The sequence below is a fragment of the Watersipora subatra genome, chromosome 1, assembly GCF_963576615.1.
Source record: "Watersipora subatra chromosome 1, tzWatSuba1.1, whole genome shotgun sequence".
Taxonomy (NCBI): Eukaryota; Metazoa; Bryozoa; class Gymnolaemata; order Cheilostomatida; family Watersiporidae; genus Watersipora; species Watersipora subatra.
The window spans coordinates 33065736-33082176 of record NC_088708.1 but is presented as its reverse complement, the minus strand read 5'-3'; the positions used below and the strand labels follow the sequence as shown (position 1 = coordinate 33082176).

General features: G+C 37.7%; 1 protein-coding gene across 1 annotated transcript in view; it reads left to right on the top strand.

Moving 5' to 3' along the window:
* The window catches only part of LOC137386781 (uncharacterized), a 168532-nt gene that overhangs the window by 148514 nt on the left and 3577 nt on the right, over positions 1-16441 (top strand). Inside the window, 12 exon segments of the mRNA XM_068072928.1 lie at positions 110-361; positions 1416-1634; positions 2619-2939; positions 3325-3528; positions 3809-4054; positions 4799-4987; positions 5284-5431; positions 6167-6468; positions 6944-7075; positions 9796-10090; positions 12091-12269; positions 13219-13372. Coding sequence (XP_067929029.1) covers positions 110-361; positions 1416-1634; positions 2619-2939; positions 3325-3528; positions 3809-4054; positions 4799-4987; positions 5284-5431; positions 6167-6468; positions 6944-7075; positions 9796-10090; positions 12091-12269; positions 13219-13372 — 2641 coding nt within the window.

The following is a 16441-nucleotide window of genomic DNA, read 5'->3' as shown; positions in this document are numbered from 1 at the left end:
TGGTTGCATTGAGTCTTAACAGGTGCGCTGTAATGCAATGCTTGCAGATTATAGTGGATATGTGGTTGCATTGAGTCTTAACAGGTGCGTTGCAATGCAATGCTTGCAGATTATAGATGAGATGAATGATGCTCAAGAACAAGAGAAAATGGAACTCTCACAGTTGCTCCTACAGCGGGGAAGCCATGAAGAAGCTGAAGAATGCCTTAAAGAGCTACAGAAGAGGCAACAAACGCAGCTTGACAACAAACAGTCTCAGTTCGATGATGAGTTGCTGACAGCTGAGTGCAAACTCCATCATATGATCAATGGTGAAAAGGTTGCCTTGGTAACAGAAGCACACAAAGACATTCTCAACAAGGTATCAACTGATTGTCAAGTTTTACGTTGTAGGGTCTCGATAGCATCTTTAGCATATTGTAGTATCTTTCTAATGTAACACATGCTCTCATACCATTATATATATTTATACAAATCAAAAATTAGACTGTTTTAATATTTTGCGTAAATTTAAATTATTATATGTTTTGTTTAAATAATATTTAAATATGGGTGATAAAAAGTTTTGAGAAATTGAGTGAAAATGAAATTTACCGACTTTGTAAATATTTCAATAGCAGTATGGTATGGTTGGTATTGGCAGGTAGTAGCACGTGTCAGCTTAAATTCCATAGCATTGCATATTTAAGGGATTAGGTTTGATAACAGACTTTCTACAATTATATAGATAATAATATTTGTTTTTATTAATATTAAATCCTAAATAAAGTTCTATTAAAACATCCACTATAAAATAACTTTGCTAGTAATATTGTTTATCTCATATCATCTAGCCTCATTTATAGCGACCTACATAGTTATATTATCTTTATCCATATTTCTTTTGATTGACCTACATGACTAAAGCTTATTCTTTGAAGAGCTCGCTACGGATTAAAGTAAAGGTTATGTTTTGTAGTAGTTTTCAACAAACGTGTTTACTCCTTTAAAACAATCGTTTCACGACTGTTTTTAACAAACCATGAAATAAATATTCTTCTATTACCTTTGTTTATTAGGATGTGAATATTTTCTTAAGTATTGCCCATTTTGCAAATGATTACCACTTTTTTATAATTCATTTATTTTTGTAATTGTTTACGCTCTCTAATTGGAAAAATCTCCAGGAAACTTTAGAACTGCTCTTAGCTGTGGAAAAATATATTTTCAGCAGATATATTTTTATGTTACTGATGGTCATAGTTTTGGCAGTTTTTATTAATATTTGCTGAATAGTCATTATCATTGCTTCTTCACCTTCCTTCACCATCATTACTCTCTCTAGCCATTCTCAGTTTTTATGATATTAGTTAGTGTTAAACTATATTCTTATACGAAATACAGTTAAATATTTAGCACAACCTTTTGCTTTGCAGTTGACTCAAAACTCGGAAGAAGTAGATGAGGTGGCCAGACGCAGGATCTTAGAACAGCACAGGAAAGACTGTGATGCACTCAAACTAGAGCTCAGCTATGAGACCGAGCGACAGAAGAATGATCTAGAATTGAAACTGGCTGCGAGACGAGAGAGGAAGCTAAAGGGTGCTCAGCGGAGAAATGAGGAAGAAGCAGCCCAGCGATTCCTTGATCAACAGGCGAGTCTGTTATGTTTAGTGCATCTCTTCTAAATGTAATCACTTGAATTTCCTGTTCTAGATCTAACGAACTATTGAAACTTCAAATCGTGATTCAAGTAGTTGCTAAATATCAGCTTTGCAGTTTAGGAAGGAAATACCTGTTTAGTGCTTGTCAAATTTTCTTAGTTGTATTATGCATCAAATTGATCACTCATGGTGTATGAATCTAGTAGAATTTAAAAAAGGACACAGCACACCAGCCAATTGCAGTGATAATAATTAGCAAATACTGTTCTTAGAATAGACTGGATAGACTGTTTGTAAACTGGTGGTCTTAGCCTCAAGTTAAACTATAAATTCTTTGGTTTAACAGTTAACACAAAATAAGCTTTTTTGTTAGTTGTAGTTGATTGGTTAATGCTAGTTAGGGTTTGTTCATGGTTACGACTGCAATTCCAATAAACATCACTTACACTACTTTTCAAAGATAAAATATTTTTTACCAAATTTTACGTTTTGGCTAAAATGTGTTCGACTGTTTCATAAATGCTCAACACTTTGAGGCAAAGTGTTTTTACTAATTTAATCGACCAAAAGTATGAAAACGCTTTATATACAGTTGGCGCTCCTATAACGTATACATCCGATAACGCATACCTCCGATAACATATACCTCTTATAACATAAATTCTACATAACATAAGGAATTTATGTAAAGCTTTTGCTTTGTACTACAGAAAACATTTCCGTATAACGTAAAGTGCGCAGGTTCTCAAATTTTGGTGGCAACTTAATATAACAATCAATTACTAATACATTGTTAAAGGTTGCAAATTCCTAAACACTGCTGTAATACATAAACCAAATTGGCGTTGAATGTCTACCTGAACTAGCCAATATACCTTGTAATATACCTTGTAGTATAACTACTAATATACCTTGTAATTAGGTTGTTATGTTGATGATATAATGGTAGTTAACTATGAATTGTGTGTTTCACAGGCTAAGCAAATGAACCAGAAGGCAGGTATACAGTCAGACTATGATGACACGTTCAAGGTTCCAGCTGTAGAGTATGGAGCCTCTGCTGAGGAGCAGGCACTACGTAAAGAGCAAGAAAAGACCAAAGAGCAGATGAAGCAGCGTCAAAAAGAACAACTACAGTCAACGCAACAAGAAGCAGACAAAGAGGTCAAGAACGCTGAAGCTGAGATGAAAAAGCAGTTTGAGCAGAGTCTAGATCAGGCTATCACTGAAAAGAAGAATAAGCAGGCTGCAGAGATCAGAGCTAGGCCTGACCTTACTAAAGAGCAAATGGACGCTGTATGCTCTTTGTCTCCTATTTCTTCCATTAATGTTTTTGTTTTTAATTGTTCTTGTACTTTTTGAGTAGATGAATTGGTGAGTTGATAAGTTGATGAGATGAATTTGAGTTGATGAGTTAATTTGAATTGATAATTTGAGTTAACAAGTTCAGGTGTGAGACAGTTTGTTTTGATGATTTGTTTTCATAAGATGATTTGATGATTTAATTTGATGATTTGATTTGATGATTTAATTTGACAAGTTTATTCGGCGTGTTGAGTTGATGAGTTGAGTCAATGAGCTGAGTCGGCGAATTGAGTTAATGAGTTGAGTCGGCGCGTTGAGTTGACAGGTTGAGGTACTTGTATTGTCTCTCTTGCTAAGCTCTTTCTCTAATTTTTAGTTGCTAGAGAGCCACGACCATGAATTACAACTGCTAGCAGACAAGCTTGAACATGAATACATACGTCAGCAGCTTTCCATTAGAGATAAACTTGCTGCCAAAAAGAAGCGCCGCATGGATGAGCTCAAGCGAAAGCAAGATATGGAGATGACCACGGAGTGGTTGACCCAGAAGAAGGAGTTGGATGAAATTAAACTAGCTCAGGTGAAGCAAACAGTGTTAAGTTTTATGATGAATGTGTAGTGAGGGTGCTCCTTTAGAGTGCATTTCGGCCGTAGCAGATAAAATGGGAGTCACGTCTTTGCATTTTTGCCTCATTTCTATTGTCTAGTATGCTATAAGTATGTATACGCTCCTGTTACGCTCCTGTTACGCTCCTGTGCTGTGTTTTACCACCGACTGTCTTTTGCAAACTCTAACAACTTTTAATAAGATAAAGCAGAGACACCAGCCCTTTGGATTCATGTACTCAGATCTAATTCAGGCTCAAGAGGCAGAAAGAATTGCAATCAGAAATGGAATTCAAGAGAATGGGGTGGAAGATAGTGACAAGGTAGTCCAGTCTGTACTCGCTGCAAGACACGCTGCTGAGGAGAAAGATACAGATAATGAGTATGCTGCACTCAAGAAACTAATGGTTGACGACGCTATATTTAAGCTGCATGACAAGTACAACAAGAAAAGCAGTGAGCTCAACATGAAGCATGAGAAAGAACTTCAAAGCATTTTGGTAAACATCTCATTATAATATATTATAATTATTTAATATATTATATATATTATAGAATGGCAAGCAGGCATCATTAGTTATATTGTGGTAGACAGGCAGCATTAGTTATATAGTGGTAAACAGGCAGCATTAGTTATATAGTGGTAAACAGGCAGCATTAGCTACATTGTGGTAACAGACAGCATTAGTTATATAGTGGTAGACAGACAGCATTAGTTATATAGTGGTAAACAGACAGCATTAGTTATATTGTGGTAGACAGACAACATTAGTTATATAGTGGTAAACAGGCAGCATTAGTTACATTTTGGTAACAGACAGCATTAGTTATATTGTGGTAGACAGACAGCATTAGTTATATAGTGGTAGACAGGCAGCATTAGTTATATAGTGGTAAACAGACAACATTAGTTATATAGTGGTAAACAGACAGCATTAGTTATATAGTGGTAAACAGGCAGCATTAGCTACATTGTGGTAACAGACAGCATTAGTTATATTGTGGTAGACAGGCAGCATTAGTTATATAATGGTAAACAGACGGCACATAATTGTATATTATGTACCATCATATAACTAATGTCATCTGTTAGGAGTATTATTAATCTTGACCAGAAATTGGTTTGCTGCTGTACTCTAAACTATCAAGTATGCTGCAAGTTTTTATGAGATAAATATTCCTGACTACGCTTAGCACAACTCTATTTTGTTGTGACATTTTTTAATTTGATTCATGATTTATAGAAGGAAGGCCTGAGTCCTGAAGAACTGCACCAGAGGCGTACAGATCTGCTCAATCAACAGCAAATTGAGCTGTCAGCATTAGACAGAGAGCTGGCAGATGAACAGAGGAAATTAGAAAAGAACGCCCTTTCCGACTGGGAGGTTCGATATGCCAGAGCTAAACTTGACCTTAAGGAGAAGCATTATAAGGTAAAAGACAACTCAAAATTTTTCAGTTCAACTCTAGGTTTAGCCTGTTCTTTTACATCATGCCTGGTCTTTTTCAGCCTAAATTGTATTCTCAACTCTTAGCTTTGAAACTTACACTTTAGCCTGTGCTCTTAAGATTAAGTTTCACTTCGCGCTTTTATAAATTGGCCTGCTCTTTTACGTCTTGGCTCATACTTATACATCTTAACGCGCTCTTTGATCTTTCAGTTCGCTCTTAGGTGTCTTTATGAAACTAAATCAGACGGCATTGAAATACTGCTTTTTATCTGCAACAGGAAATGGCTGACACCCTGAGAGAGTACTCACCCGAACACCACTCAGTCGAACAAATGTCACAGGCTGCAGGACAGCTCGCGGAGGTTAAGAACAAACTGGAGAGACAGCAACAAGAAAAGAATGAGGAGCAGCTGAAAGAGCATCAAGGTATATAATGCGGGGTCATCAAATCTCACGCTATGGTTTCCTTTTTGTGCAGTGTTCATGGGCCATACACATACTAAAAAGTTATACCTGGTGTTGCTAAGTTGTTTTTTAAATTATTGCAGCTTTTAAACTTAACTTTGTGTGGCTTGAGTAATTTGTAGACCCATATAGTCACAGATTAAATGTTTAGTATAATCTTAACATAGATTTTGTTAAAATGAACACCGAGATAAAATTTCTCTATAAAGCCACTCATAGTTGAACACGCATAGCTTAAAAATTCTTCGTATTACCATATGCAGCTCTTAGAAAACAGATCTCAATTGAAGGGTTGTCTGACTAAGCACTAAACCCATGTGAGCAGACAACTCTAAACTGCACAAGCAAACTACAACGGTAGTAGTACATCATCGCCTCAGAAAATGTGTGATTTTTGTTATTTTTTATACAAATGCATGTGGGAGTACTTTTATTTTTAAACAATGAGAGACAGACGATTCTTCTGATGTTGTTTTTCAAGACTGAGTTTTTCAGACTGAGTTTCCATAGAGACTTGCTCTGTGACCTAACTAGGTTTGAGTACAATTGATAAATACATGTGCATACATATACCCCTCATATATTAGAGAGAGTGAACTACTCCCTGACCTGCTGAGCATGGGCTATTTCTGACAAATCTGTGTGAGCAAGTGATTACAGGCAGTAATGGTAACTTCTTTTCTCATCTGCTGATAGAGTACGAGGAAGAAGAGAAGAGGCGATTAGCGAGCCAGTTGAAAGACTACGAGAAACAGTTAGAGAGGGAGACAGAAAATGAGAAGGCAAAACAAGAGAGAAGCATTGAGGAGCTCAAACAACGCAAGGATGAGCTGATTCGAAAACAGAGAGAAAAGATAAAGGGCGATATCAGCAAGGCCTCACAAGAGGGCGCTAGCAAAGATGAGCAAGAACGTCTGCTCGACGAGCACAACAAGAACTTGGAAAAACTTGTTAACAAGATAGATGCGGATAAGCTGAGGATGGAGAGTCATCTACAAGTAAGGCCTTTGCAGTTATTAGTAATAATAATAATGGCTTCACAAGTACTGTTTACTTTTACTTGTTTCTATTTTGTTTAATTAATAAATGTGAATTGCTAGTTACCGAACCTTTTCCATTTAACACTTTCTTAGACATATGGCCTTCACAAGCCTATATTACTAGACATATGGCCTTCACAAGCCTACATTACTAGACATATGGCCTTCACAAGCCTACATCATTAGACATATGGCCTTCACAAGCCTACATTACTAGACATATGGCCTTCACAAGCCTACATTACTAGTCATATGGCCTTCACAAGCCTACATTACTAGACATATGGCCTTCACAAGCCTACATTGCTAGACATATGGCCTTCACAAGCCTGCATTACTAAACATATGGCCTTCACAAGCCTACATTACCCTCAAGTAGTGTGTATGGTCACTTTGTCTAAACTATTCGTCGACTTCCTCACCTGTTTGATAGGAGCGTTTAGAAAAGAGGAAGAGAGAGAAACTGAAAAAGGCTCAAAAAGCTCTAGCTGAGGACTCGGCTGCCAGACTGAAAGAGTTTGAAGAGAAGAAGGAGAGTGAACTGATCAATATGAAATCAGATGAGGTGAGTTGCGTTTACATGCGCTCTCATGACTCTCTCATGACTCTCTCATGACTCTCTCATGACTCTCTCATGACTCTCTCATGACTCTCTTTTGCATGCAATGATAACAACTACTGTAACAGTAGTATGCTAGGGAAGGATCTAGGTTACACGTATTTTAAACTCGGTGACCTTTGTACTCAGCTTATAACTCAGCTATGACTCTGATAATGACCCATATTGCTTTATGAATCCATTCCATAGCTTAATTGGCTAGCTAATCGCTTGGTGATCGGGTGGTTCCGCGATCAAATCCTTAGCGATACAGTTTGGTCATTGCTAGATACCAATCACTATAGCTAGATAGCTATATAGCTAGATAGCTATATAGCTAGATAGACTAAATGACAGATGATGACAAACTTTGAGATTTACATGTATAGATTATTATTTGATGTCAGCAGTTTTTTCTGTCACAAACATCACATAGCCATCACATAGCCATCACATAGCCATCACATAGCCATCACATAGCCATCACATAGCCATCACATAGCCATCACATAGCCATCACATAGCCATCACATAGCCATCACATAGCCATCACATAGCCATCACATAGCCATCACATAGCCATCACATAGCCATCACATAGCCATCACATAGCCATCACATAGCCATCACATAGCCATCACATAGCCATCACATAGCCATCACATAGCCATCACATAGCCATCACATAGCCATCACATAGCCATCACATAGCCATCACATAGCCATCACATAGCCATCACATAGCCATCACATAGCCATCACATAGCCATCACATAGCCATCACATAGCCATCACATAGCCATCACATAGCCATCACATAGCCATCACATAGCCATCACATAGCCATCACATAGCCATCACATAGCCATCACATAGCCATCTGCGCATTGCATCTTCAAGTTCTGGTTGCTAGCAAAAGTTGTTTATTCCAAATAATGACTCATTGTAAGACCTCTTCATCTGTGTGATTTTCGTACTGAATTTGTATTATTTGTGGATTACTGCATTTCCTGTGTACACTCATACACCGGTGGTTTACTGTATTTTCTGTGTACACTCATACACCAGTGGATTACTGTATTTCCTGTGTACACTCATACACCGGTGGATTACTGTATTTCCTGTGTACACTCATACACCAGTGGATTACTGTATTTCCAGTGTACACTCATACACCAAACATTCACTCAATTTTTTATTCTGATACTATTTTATTTTAGCTGAAAATGGAGGTAAACCTTTTGCAGAATATTTGTTTATATTAGTTGCTATTCTGCTATACTTGCTATGTTATACATGCTATGTTATACATGCTATGTTATACTTGCTACGTTATACTTGCTCAGCGATAAAGGACAACAAATATAAAATATAAAACCTGAAACAAGGGAACAATCAGGCTACAAAACTTATCAATGACGTCATTTTTTTGGTCGTAACTGAATCAATATCAAAGGCTACGAATGTGGTCACGATGATAGGATTTGCTGGTAAGAAGGAGTATATTGAATGAAGTCTGTAAGTTTTTAGGCCTAATAGCTGAAACACTCTTACCAACTACCAAGTATGGCAAATAAAAATACATGCTAAAAATATTATCATGAGCATGTGAATGACAATGTTGGTAAAAAACAACTGTAGCTCTACACAACGGTGCGTAAGACAATTTTAAATATAATTATATCATTAATCACCGCCAAAATTTCAAAGAGGAGCTAAACAACTCTATATTGCTGAATGAACATTACTACCACTGTAATACATATAGATTATCAACTCAACTGAGTGAGCACTACTACTACTGTAATACATATAGATTATCAACTCAACTGAGTGAGTATTACTACCACTGTAATACATATAGATTATCAACTCAACTGAGTGAGTATTACTACCACTGTAATACATATAGATTATCAACTCAACTGAGTGAGTATTACTACCACTGTAATACATATAGATTATCAACTCAACTGAGTGAGTATTACTACCACTGTAATACATATAGATTATCAACTCAACTGAGTGAGTATTACTACCACTGTAATACATATAGATTATCAACTCAACTGAGTGAGCACTACTACTACTGTAATACATATAAATTATCAACTCAACTGAGTGAGCATCACTACCACTGTAATACACATAAATCATCAACTCAACTGAGTGAGTATTACTACCACTGTAATACATATAGATTATCAACTCAACTGAGTGAGCATTACTACCACTGTAATACATATAGATTATCAACTCAACTGAGTGAGCATTACTACCACTGTAATACATATGGATTATCAACTCAACTGAGTGAGCACTACTACTACTGTAATACATATAGATTATCAACTCAACTGAGTGAGTATTACTACCACTGTAATACATATAGATTATCAACTCAACTGAGTGAGCATTACTACCACTGTAATACATATGGATTATCAACTCAACTGAGTGAGCATTACTACCACTGTAATACATATAGATTATCAACTCAACTGAGTGAGCATTACTACCACTGTAATACACATAAATCATCAACTCAACTGAGTGAGCATCACTACCACTGTAGTACATATAGATTATCAACTTAATGAGCATAATACGAACATACTGTATATAATATAGTAATATACTTAACTAGTATGTATTGTGTTTATTTCAACTGCAGCTTTTTGTTTTAGGCACTTACTCTCAAGGAGAGTCTGCATGTAGATCAGCTGCCTCAGCCAATGCCAGACCTTTCAGCCGGTGCTTACGTTCAACCCAGCACTGCTGCTAATTTTGAAGTTTTAACTGCCGATGAAATCAGTGTACTCCCACAGCAAGAAATGCCAACGAGCTATGCCATGGCAGCGCCTTTGAATGACGCCGAACTCACCGCATTACTCATGGCATCCCCTCTTTATCAAAAGATAGAAGAAATGAAGAGAACGGTTGCTGAGGGAAATGTTAGGATTGGTCATAAGCCGCTCGCTGGTAAGCCATTAGCTTATATTCATCTTCACTTCGTATGTCATTGCCTCTCTGAGCGGTTACACCATGCTATTTAAATTAGAACAAGTGCCCATGGGCGATTACACCAACTATGTCTCTGAAAAAACTTATATATGTCAATTAATTTGAGTTGCTGGTTGCAGCGTTACTAACCATGAATAGCATATCTCACAAATTAATATGCATGTACATGTAGGTGTCACAAAGGTAACTGAAAAATCTCTCCGCCTCCGATACCATAGCTAGCTGTATAGAATACTAACCGAATGCCTGGCATTGAAGGGTTATTAACTCTTTCACTACTGCGCTTATTTCGACCAAATTAATTCCAATGGGTTTTTGAAAAATCAATACGCTGCTAGTATTTATGCAATATTTTGAGAATCAATGCAGATATTGTTTTACTGTAAAATGTATCTTATTCAGAACAAAATTCACTGCAAAATAATTATAAAATTGTTTAGTGAATCCCACTCTCGCAAAATTTCTGATGCTTTTTTTGCATCGAACAAACACGGTGAATTTTTTTTGCCATGACGATAGCGATCTGGTTTTCCCTTTTTGAAAAATAATTAGAGATGGAATTGCTGAGCAAAAAGATTTTCGATTGGTTGTATGTGATTGGCAACAAGGTTGTTTTGTTGGAGACAAAATTGGATTGGTCTGGCTAATGTGTAGAAGAAAGAAATGAAAAGAAAAGTGAAACCTTATTGATATCTCAGCTTACGGTCTGCACTTCTATTACCGCGATAGCCGATACATTGGCTTACGGTAGCAAGAGAATTAAAAACAGCTTATAAACGGTATCAGATAATGTAGTTGCCTGCCTTTTTCCATTAGCCTAGCACCATGCCAATGGCTAATTTGAGTAAGGTAGTATCCGTATTGCTAAATTTACTAATAAGAACCGTGAGAGCAAGCTTTGGTGACATTGTGTAACGCGGAGTGCTATACATATTTCAACTCTGATAACGACTCGTTTTGCCCTAAGAATAAATTAATCTCTGCAATTAATCTCAGCCTAATTGGTTAGATAATCGCCTGGTGATCGGGAGGTTTCGAGATCAGATCCTCTGTAATACAGATTTATCATTATTAGATACCAATCGCTATAGCTGGACCAACCCAACAACAGATGACGACAAACTTTTAGATTTATATATATAGATTATTATATAATGTTTGCAGGTTTTTCCGTCACAAACTTTACACTGCCATCTGCACAATGTACTTTCAAGTTTTGATTGCTAGAAAAAGTTATTTATTCCAAAAAATGACTCATTGCAAGGCTTCTTCATCTGTGCAATCTATGCACTGAATTTGTATAATTTGTGGTTTACTGTATTTCCAGTGTACACTCATACACCGGTGGATTACTGTATTTTCAGTGTACACTCGTACACCAGTGGATTACTGTATTTCCAGTGTACACTCATACATTAGACATTCATTCAATTCTATATGCTGGTGCTATTTTATTTTAGCTGAAAATGGAGGTAAACATTTTGCAGAATATTTGTTTATACTATTAGTTGCTATTCTGCTATACTTGCTATGCTATACTTGCTATCTTATACTTGCTATGTTATACATGCTATGTTATACTTGTTGTGTTATACTGGTTATGTTATACTTGCTATGTTATATTTGCTATATTATACTTGCTATGTTATACTTGCTATGTTATACTTGCTATGTTATACTTGCTATGTTATACTTGCTATGTTATACTTGCTATGTTATACTTATTATGTTACACTTATTATGTTATACTTGCTAAGTTATACTTTCTATGTTATACTTGTTATGTTACACAGTAGGCATACTCAGACTGGATGTGAGACCTTATCTTCTTTTTTCATTTATTCATTTCTTCAATTCACCAGTTACCATAGTGACTGCATAACAGTGTCAAGTGAGGTATTCAAAAGGTAAAAGCGTTTTCTGTTAAAATTCTACTGTTTAAAGTGTGTATTTATTAGGTGAAGGCTATATAGATGTCAAAGATGCAGAATGGTCGCATGAGGCAGAACTTGTCCCAGTCGACCTGAATAAATTGAGTGCTCGAAATTTCGTTGTTTACAAGTTTGGGTGCTTTGTAACAAGGCTTATTGCAAACCGCTGCCAGCATATGCCAATCACTCTTCTTATCGCACACAAGGTATTTATAATACAAATCCTTCATTTTTTATCTTATGTCACTCCTATGCTTTTCAAGCTGTTCTCACACAAAAATGGCTGCTGCTTGAACAAGAAATGCTTACATTTGTAAAGGTTCTTTGTTTGTGTCTGGTCATGATACTATGGTCACATGATAGTCATGATACTGTGGTCACATGATAGTCATGATACTGTGGTCACATGATAGTCATGATACTGTGGTCACATGATAGTCATGATACTGTGGTCACATGATAGTCATGATACTGTGGTCACATGATGGTCATGATACTGTGGTCACATGATGGTCATGATACTGTGGTCACATGATAGTCATGGTACTTTGGTCATATGATGGTCATGATACTGTGGTCACATGATGGTCATGATACTGTGGTCACATGATAGTCATGATACTTTGGTCACATGATGGTCATGATACTGTGGTCACATGTTGGCCATGATACTGTGGTCACATGATAGTCATGATACTTTGGTCACATGATAGTCATGATACTGTGGTCACACGATGGTCATGCTACTGTGGTCACATGATGGTCATGATACTGTGGTCACATGATAGTCATGATACTATGGTCACTGATAGTCATGATACTGTGGTCACATGATAGTGATGATACCGCGGTCACATGATGGTCATGATACTGGGGTCACATGATGGTCATGATACTGGGGTCACATGACTCATAACTATGCAGCTATTTTAGCAGTGTCACGAACATTAAAAATATAGTGACTTATATCGGAGAGTATAAATCACAGGCTATTCTATAGCTCTGAGTTTAAGTTTCTAATGTTTCTCTATCAAGTCTCAAACTGCTGAATGGGACTCATGTCGACTGTCTATAGTGCACGTATCTGTGCTGGCAGTATTGAAATAACCATATTTGTTTGGTGAGAGTAGTGATATGAAGTCATCGTGGTTACAGGTACCAGCAAACAAAAAGTTTGCAAGGAACACTTACAGGAACTCCTTCTATTTTGATGCCAACAACCATCTTCTCTACATCCGACAGGAAAGACTTGAATTTGTTGGAGACTTTATCACTGTCGTAATACATTGCCTCGCTCACATTAAAGCTGGTAAGGGCAATCATGCTTTCTTTCACTCCAGAACTCTGTTCTGAGAAGCTGAGGCTGTCAATCTCTCAATTGTCTGTCAATAAGTTTTAGAATTAATCAAGAATGATGACATTATCTGAGTGATTCGTTACCTTTTTTATATTAACCATGTAGCTATGCTGTGTAGTTAGTCAAGAATGCACTTGAATATTATCTATATTCTGCCTTGAATTTATCACTGAGGCACCGAGTTGGACCCAGACATGGATGATCAGTTTCAAAATGTCATTTCCATAGATATAATAAGGGTTTATTATATCTATGGTTATTTCTAATATTCATTTTCAACTTCAGTAATTCAAAAGTTGGCTCATGTAGTCTATCTCTGTAGTTACATCTACTACTCATAATCTGTCGCTACTCGTAATCTGTCGCTACTCGTAATCTGTCGCTACTCGTAATCTGTCACTACTCATAATCTGTCACTACTCGTAATCTGTCGCTACTCATAATCTGTCACTACTCGTAATCTGTTGCTACTCGTAATTTGTCACAACTCGTAATCTGTCGCTACTCATAATCTGTTGCTACTCATAGTTTGTCGCTATTTGTAATAAGTTGCTACTCGTAAACTGTCGCTACTCGTAATCTTTTGCTACTCGTAATCTGTCGCTATTCGTAATTTGCCGCTACTCGTAATCTGTCAATACTCGTAATCTGTCACTACTCATAATTTGTCGATACTCGTAATAAGTCCCTACTCGTAATCTGTCGCTATTCGTAATAAGTCGCTACTCGTAAACTGTCGCTACTCGTAATCTGTCGCTACTCGTAATCTGTCGCTACTCGTAATCTGTCGCTACTCGTAATCTGTCGCTACTCGTAATCTGTCGCTACTCGTAATCTGTCACTACTCGTAATTTGTCGCTAGCTGTAATCTGTCGCTACTCGTAATCTGTCGCTACTCGTAATAAGTCGCTACTCATAATCTGTCGCTACTCGTAATCTTTTGCTACTCGTAATCTGTCGCTACTCGTAATCTGTCGCTACTCATAATCTGTCACCGCTCATAATAATCTGTTGCTGCTCGTAATCTGTCGCTACTCATAATTTGTCGCTGCTTGTAATTTGTCGCTACTCATAATCTGTCGCTACTCGTAATCTGTCGCTACTCGTAATTTGTCGCTACTCATAATCTGTCGCTACTCGTAATCTGTCGCTACTCGTAATCTGTCACTACTCGTAATTTGTCGCTAGCCGTAATCTGTCGCTACTCGTAATCTGTCGCTACTCGTAATAAGTCGCTACTCATAATCTGTCGCTACTCGTAATCTTTTGCTACTCGTAATCTGTCGCTACTCGTAATCTGTTGCTACTCGTAATCTGTCGCTACTCATAATCTGTCGCTACTTGTAATCTGTCGCTACTCGTAATTTGTCGCTACTCATAATCTGTCGCTACTCGTAATCTGTCGCTACTCGTAATCTGTCACTACTCGTAATTTGTCGCTAGCCGTAATCTGTCGCTACTCGTAATCTGTCGCTACTCGTAATAAGTCGCTACTCATAATCTGTCGCTACTCATAATCTTTTGCTACTCGTAATCTGTCGCTACTCGTAATCTGTTGCTACTCGTAATCTGTCGCTACTCGTAATCTGTCGGTACTCATAATCTGTCACCGCTCATAATAATCTGTTGCTACTCGTAATCTGTCGCTACTCGTAATTTGTCGCTGCTTGTAATTTGTCGCTACTCATAATCTGTCGCTACTCATAATCTTTTGCTACTCGTAATCTGTCGCTACTCGTAATCTGTTGCTACTCGTAATCTGTCGCTACTCGTAATCTGTCGGTACTCATAATCTGTCACCGCTCATAATAATCTGTTGCTACTCGTAATCTGTCGCTACTCGTAATTTGTCGCTGCTTGTAATTTGTCGCTACTCGTAATCTGTCGCTACTCGTAATCTGTCGCTACTCGTAATTTGTCGCTACTCATAATCTGTCGCTACTCGTAATCTGTCGCTACTCGTAATCTGTCGCTACTCGTAATCTGTCGCTACTCGTAATAAGTCGCTACTCATAATCTGTCGCTACTCGTAATCTTTTGCTACTCGTAATCTGTCGCTACTCGTAATCTGTTGCTACTCGTAATCTGTCGCTACTCGTAATCTGTCGGTACTTATAATCTGTCACCGCTTGTAATAATCTGTTGCTACTCGTAATCTGTCGCTACTCGTAATTTGTCGCTGCTTGTAATTTGTCGCTACTCGTAATCTGTCGCTACTCGTAATCTGTCGCTACTCGTAATCTGTCGCTACTCGTAATCTGTCGCTACTCGTAATCTGTCACTACTCGTAATTTGTCGCTAGCCGTAATTTGTCGCTAGCCGTAATCTGTCGCTACTCGTAATCTGTCGCTACTCGTAATCTGTCGCTACTCGTAATCTTTTGCTACTCGTAATCTGTCGCTACTCGTAATCTGTCGCTACTCATAATCTGTCACCGCTCATAATAATCTGTTGCTGCTCGTAATCTGTCGCTACTCGTAATTTGTCGCTGCTTGTAATTTGTCGCTACTCATAATCTGTCGCTACTCGTAATCTGTCGCTACTCGTAATTTGTCGCTACTCGTAATTTGTCGCTACTCGTTATCTGTCGCTACTCGTAATCTGTCACTACTCGTAATTTGTCGCTAGCCGTAATCTGTCGCTACTCGTAATCTGTCGCTACTCGTAATAAGTCGCTACTCATAATCTGTCGCTACTCGTAATCTTTTGCTACTCGTAATCTGTCGCTACTCGTAATCTGTTGCTACTCGTAATCTGTCGCTACTCATAATCTGTCGCTACTTGTAATCTGTCGCTACTCGTAATTTGTCGCTACTCATAATCTGTCGCTACTCGTAATCTGTCACTACTCGTAATTTGTCGCTAGCCGTAATCTGTCGCTACTCGTAATCTGTCGCTACTCGTAATAAGTCGCTACTCATAATCTGTCGCTACTCGTAATCTTTTGCTACTCGTAATTTGTCGCTACTCGTAATCTGTTGCTACTCGTAATCTGTCGCTACTCGTAATCTGTCGGTACTC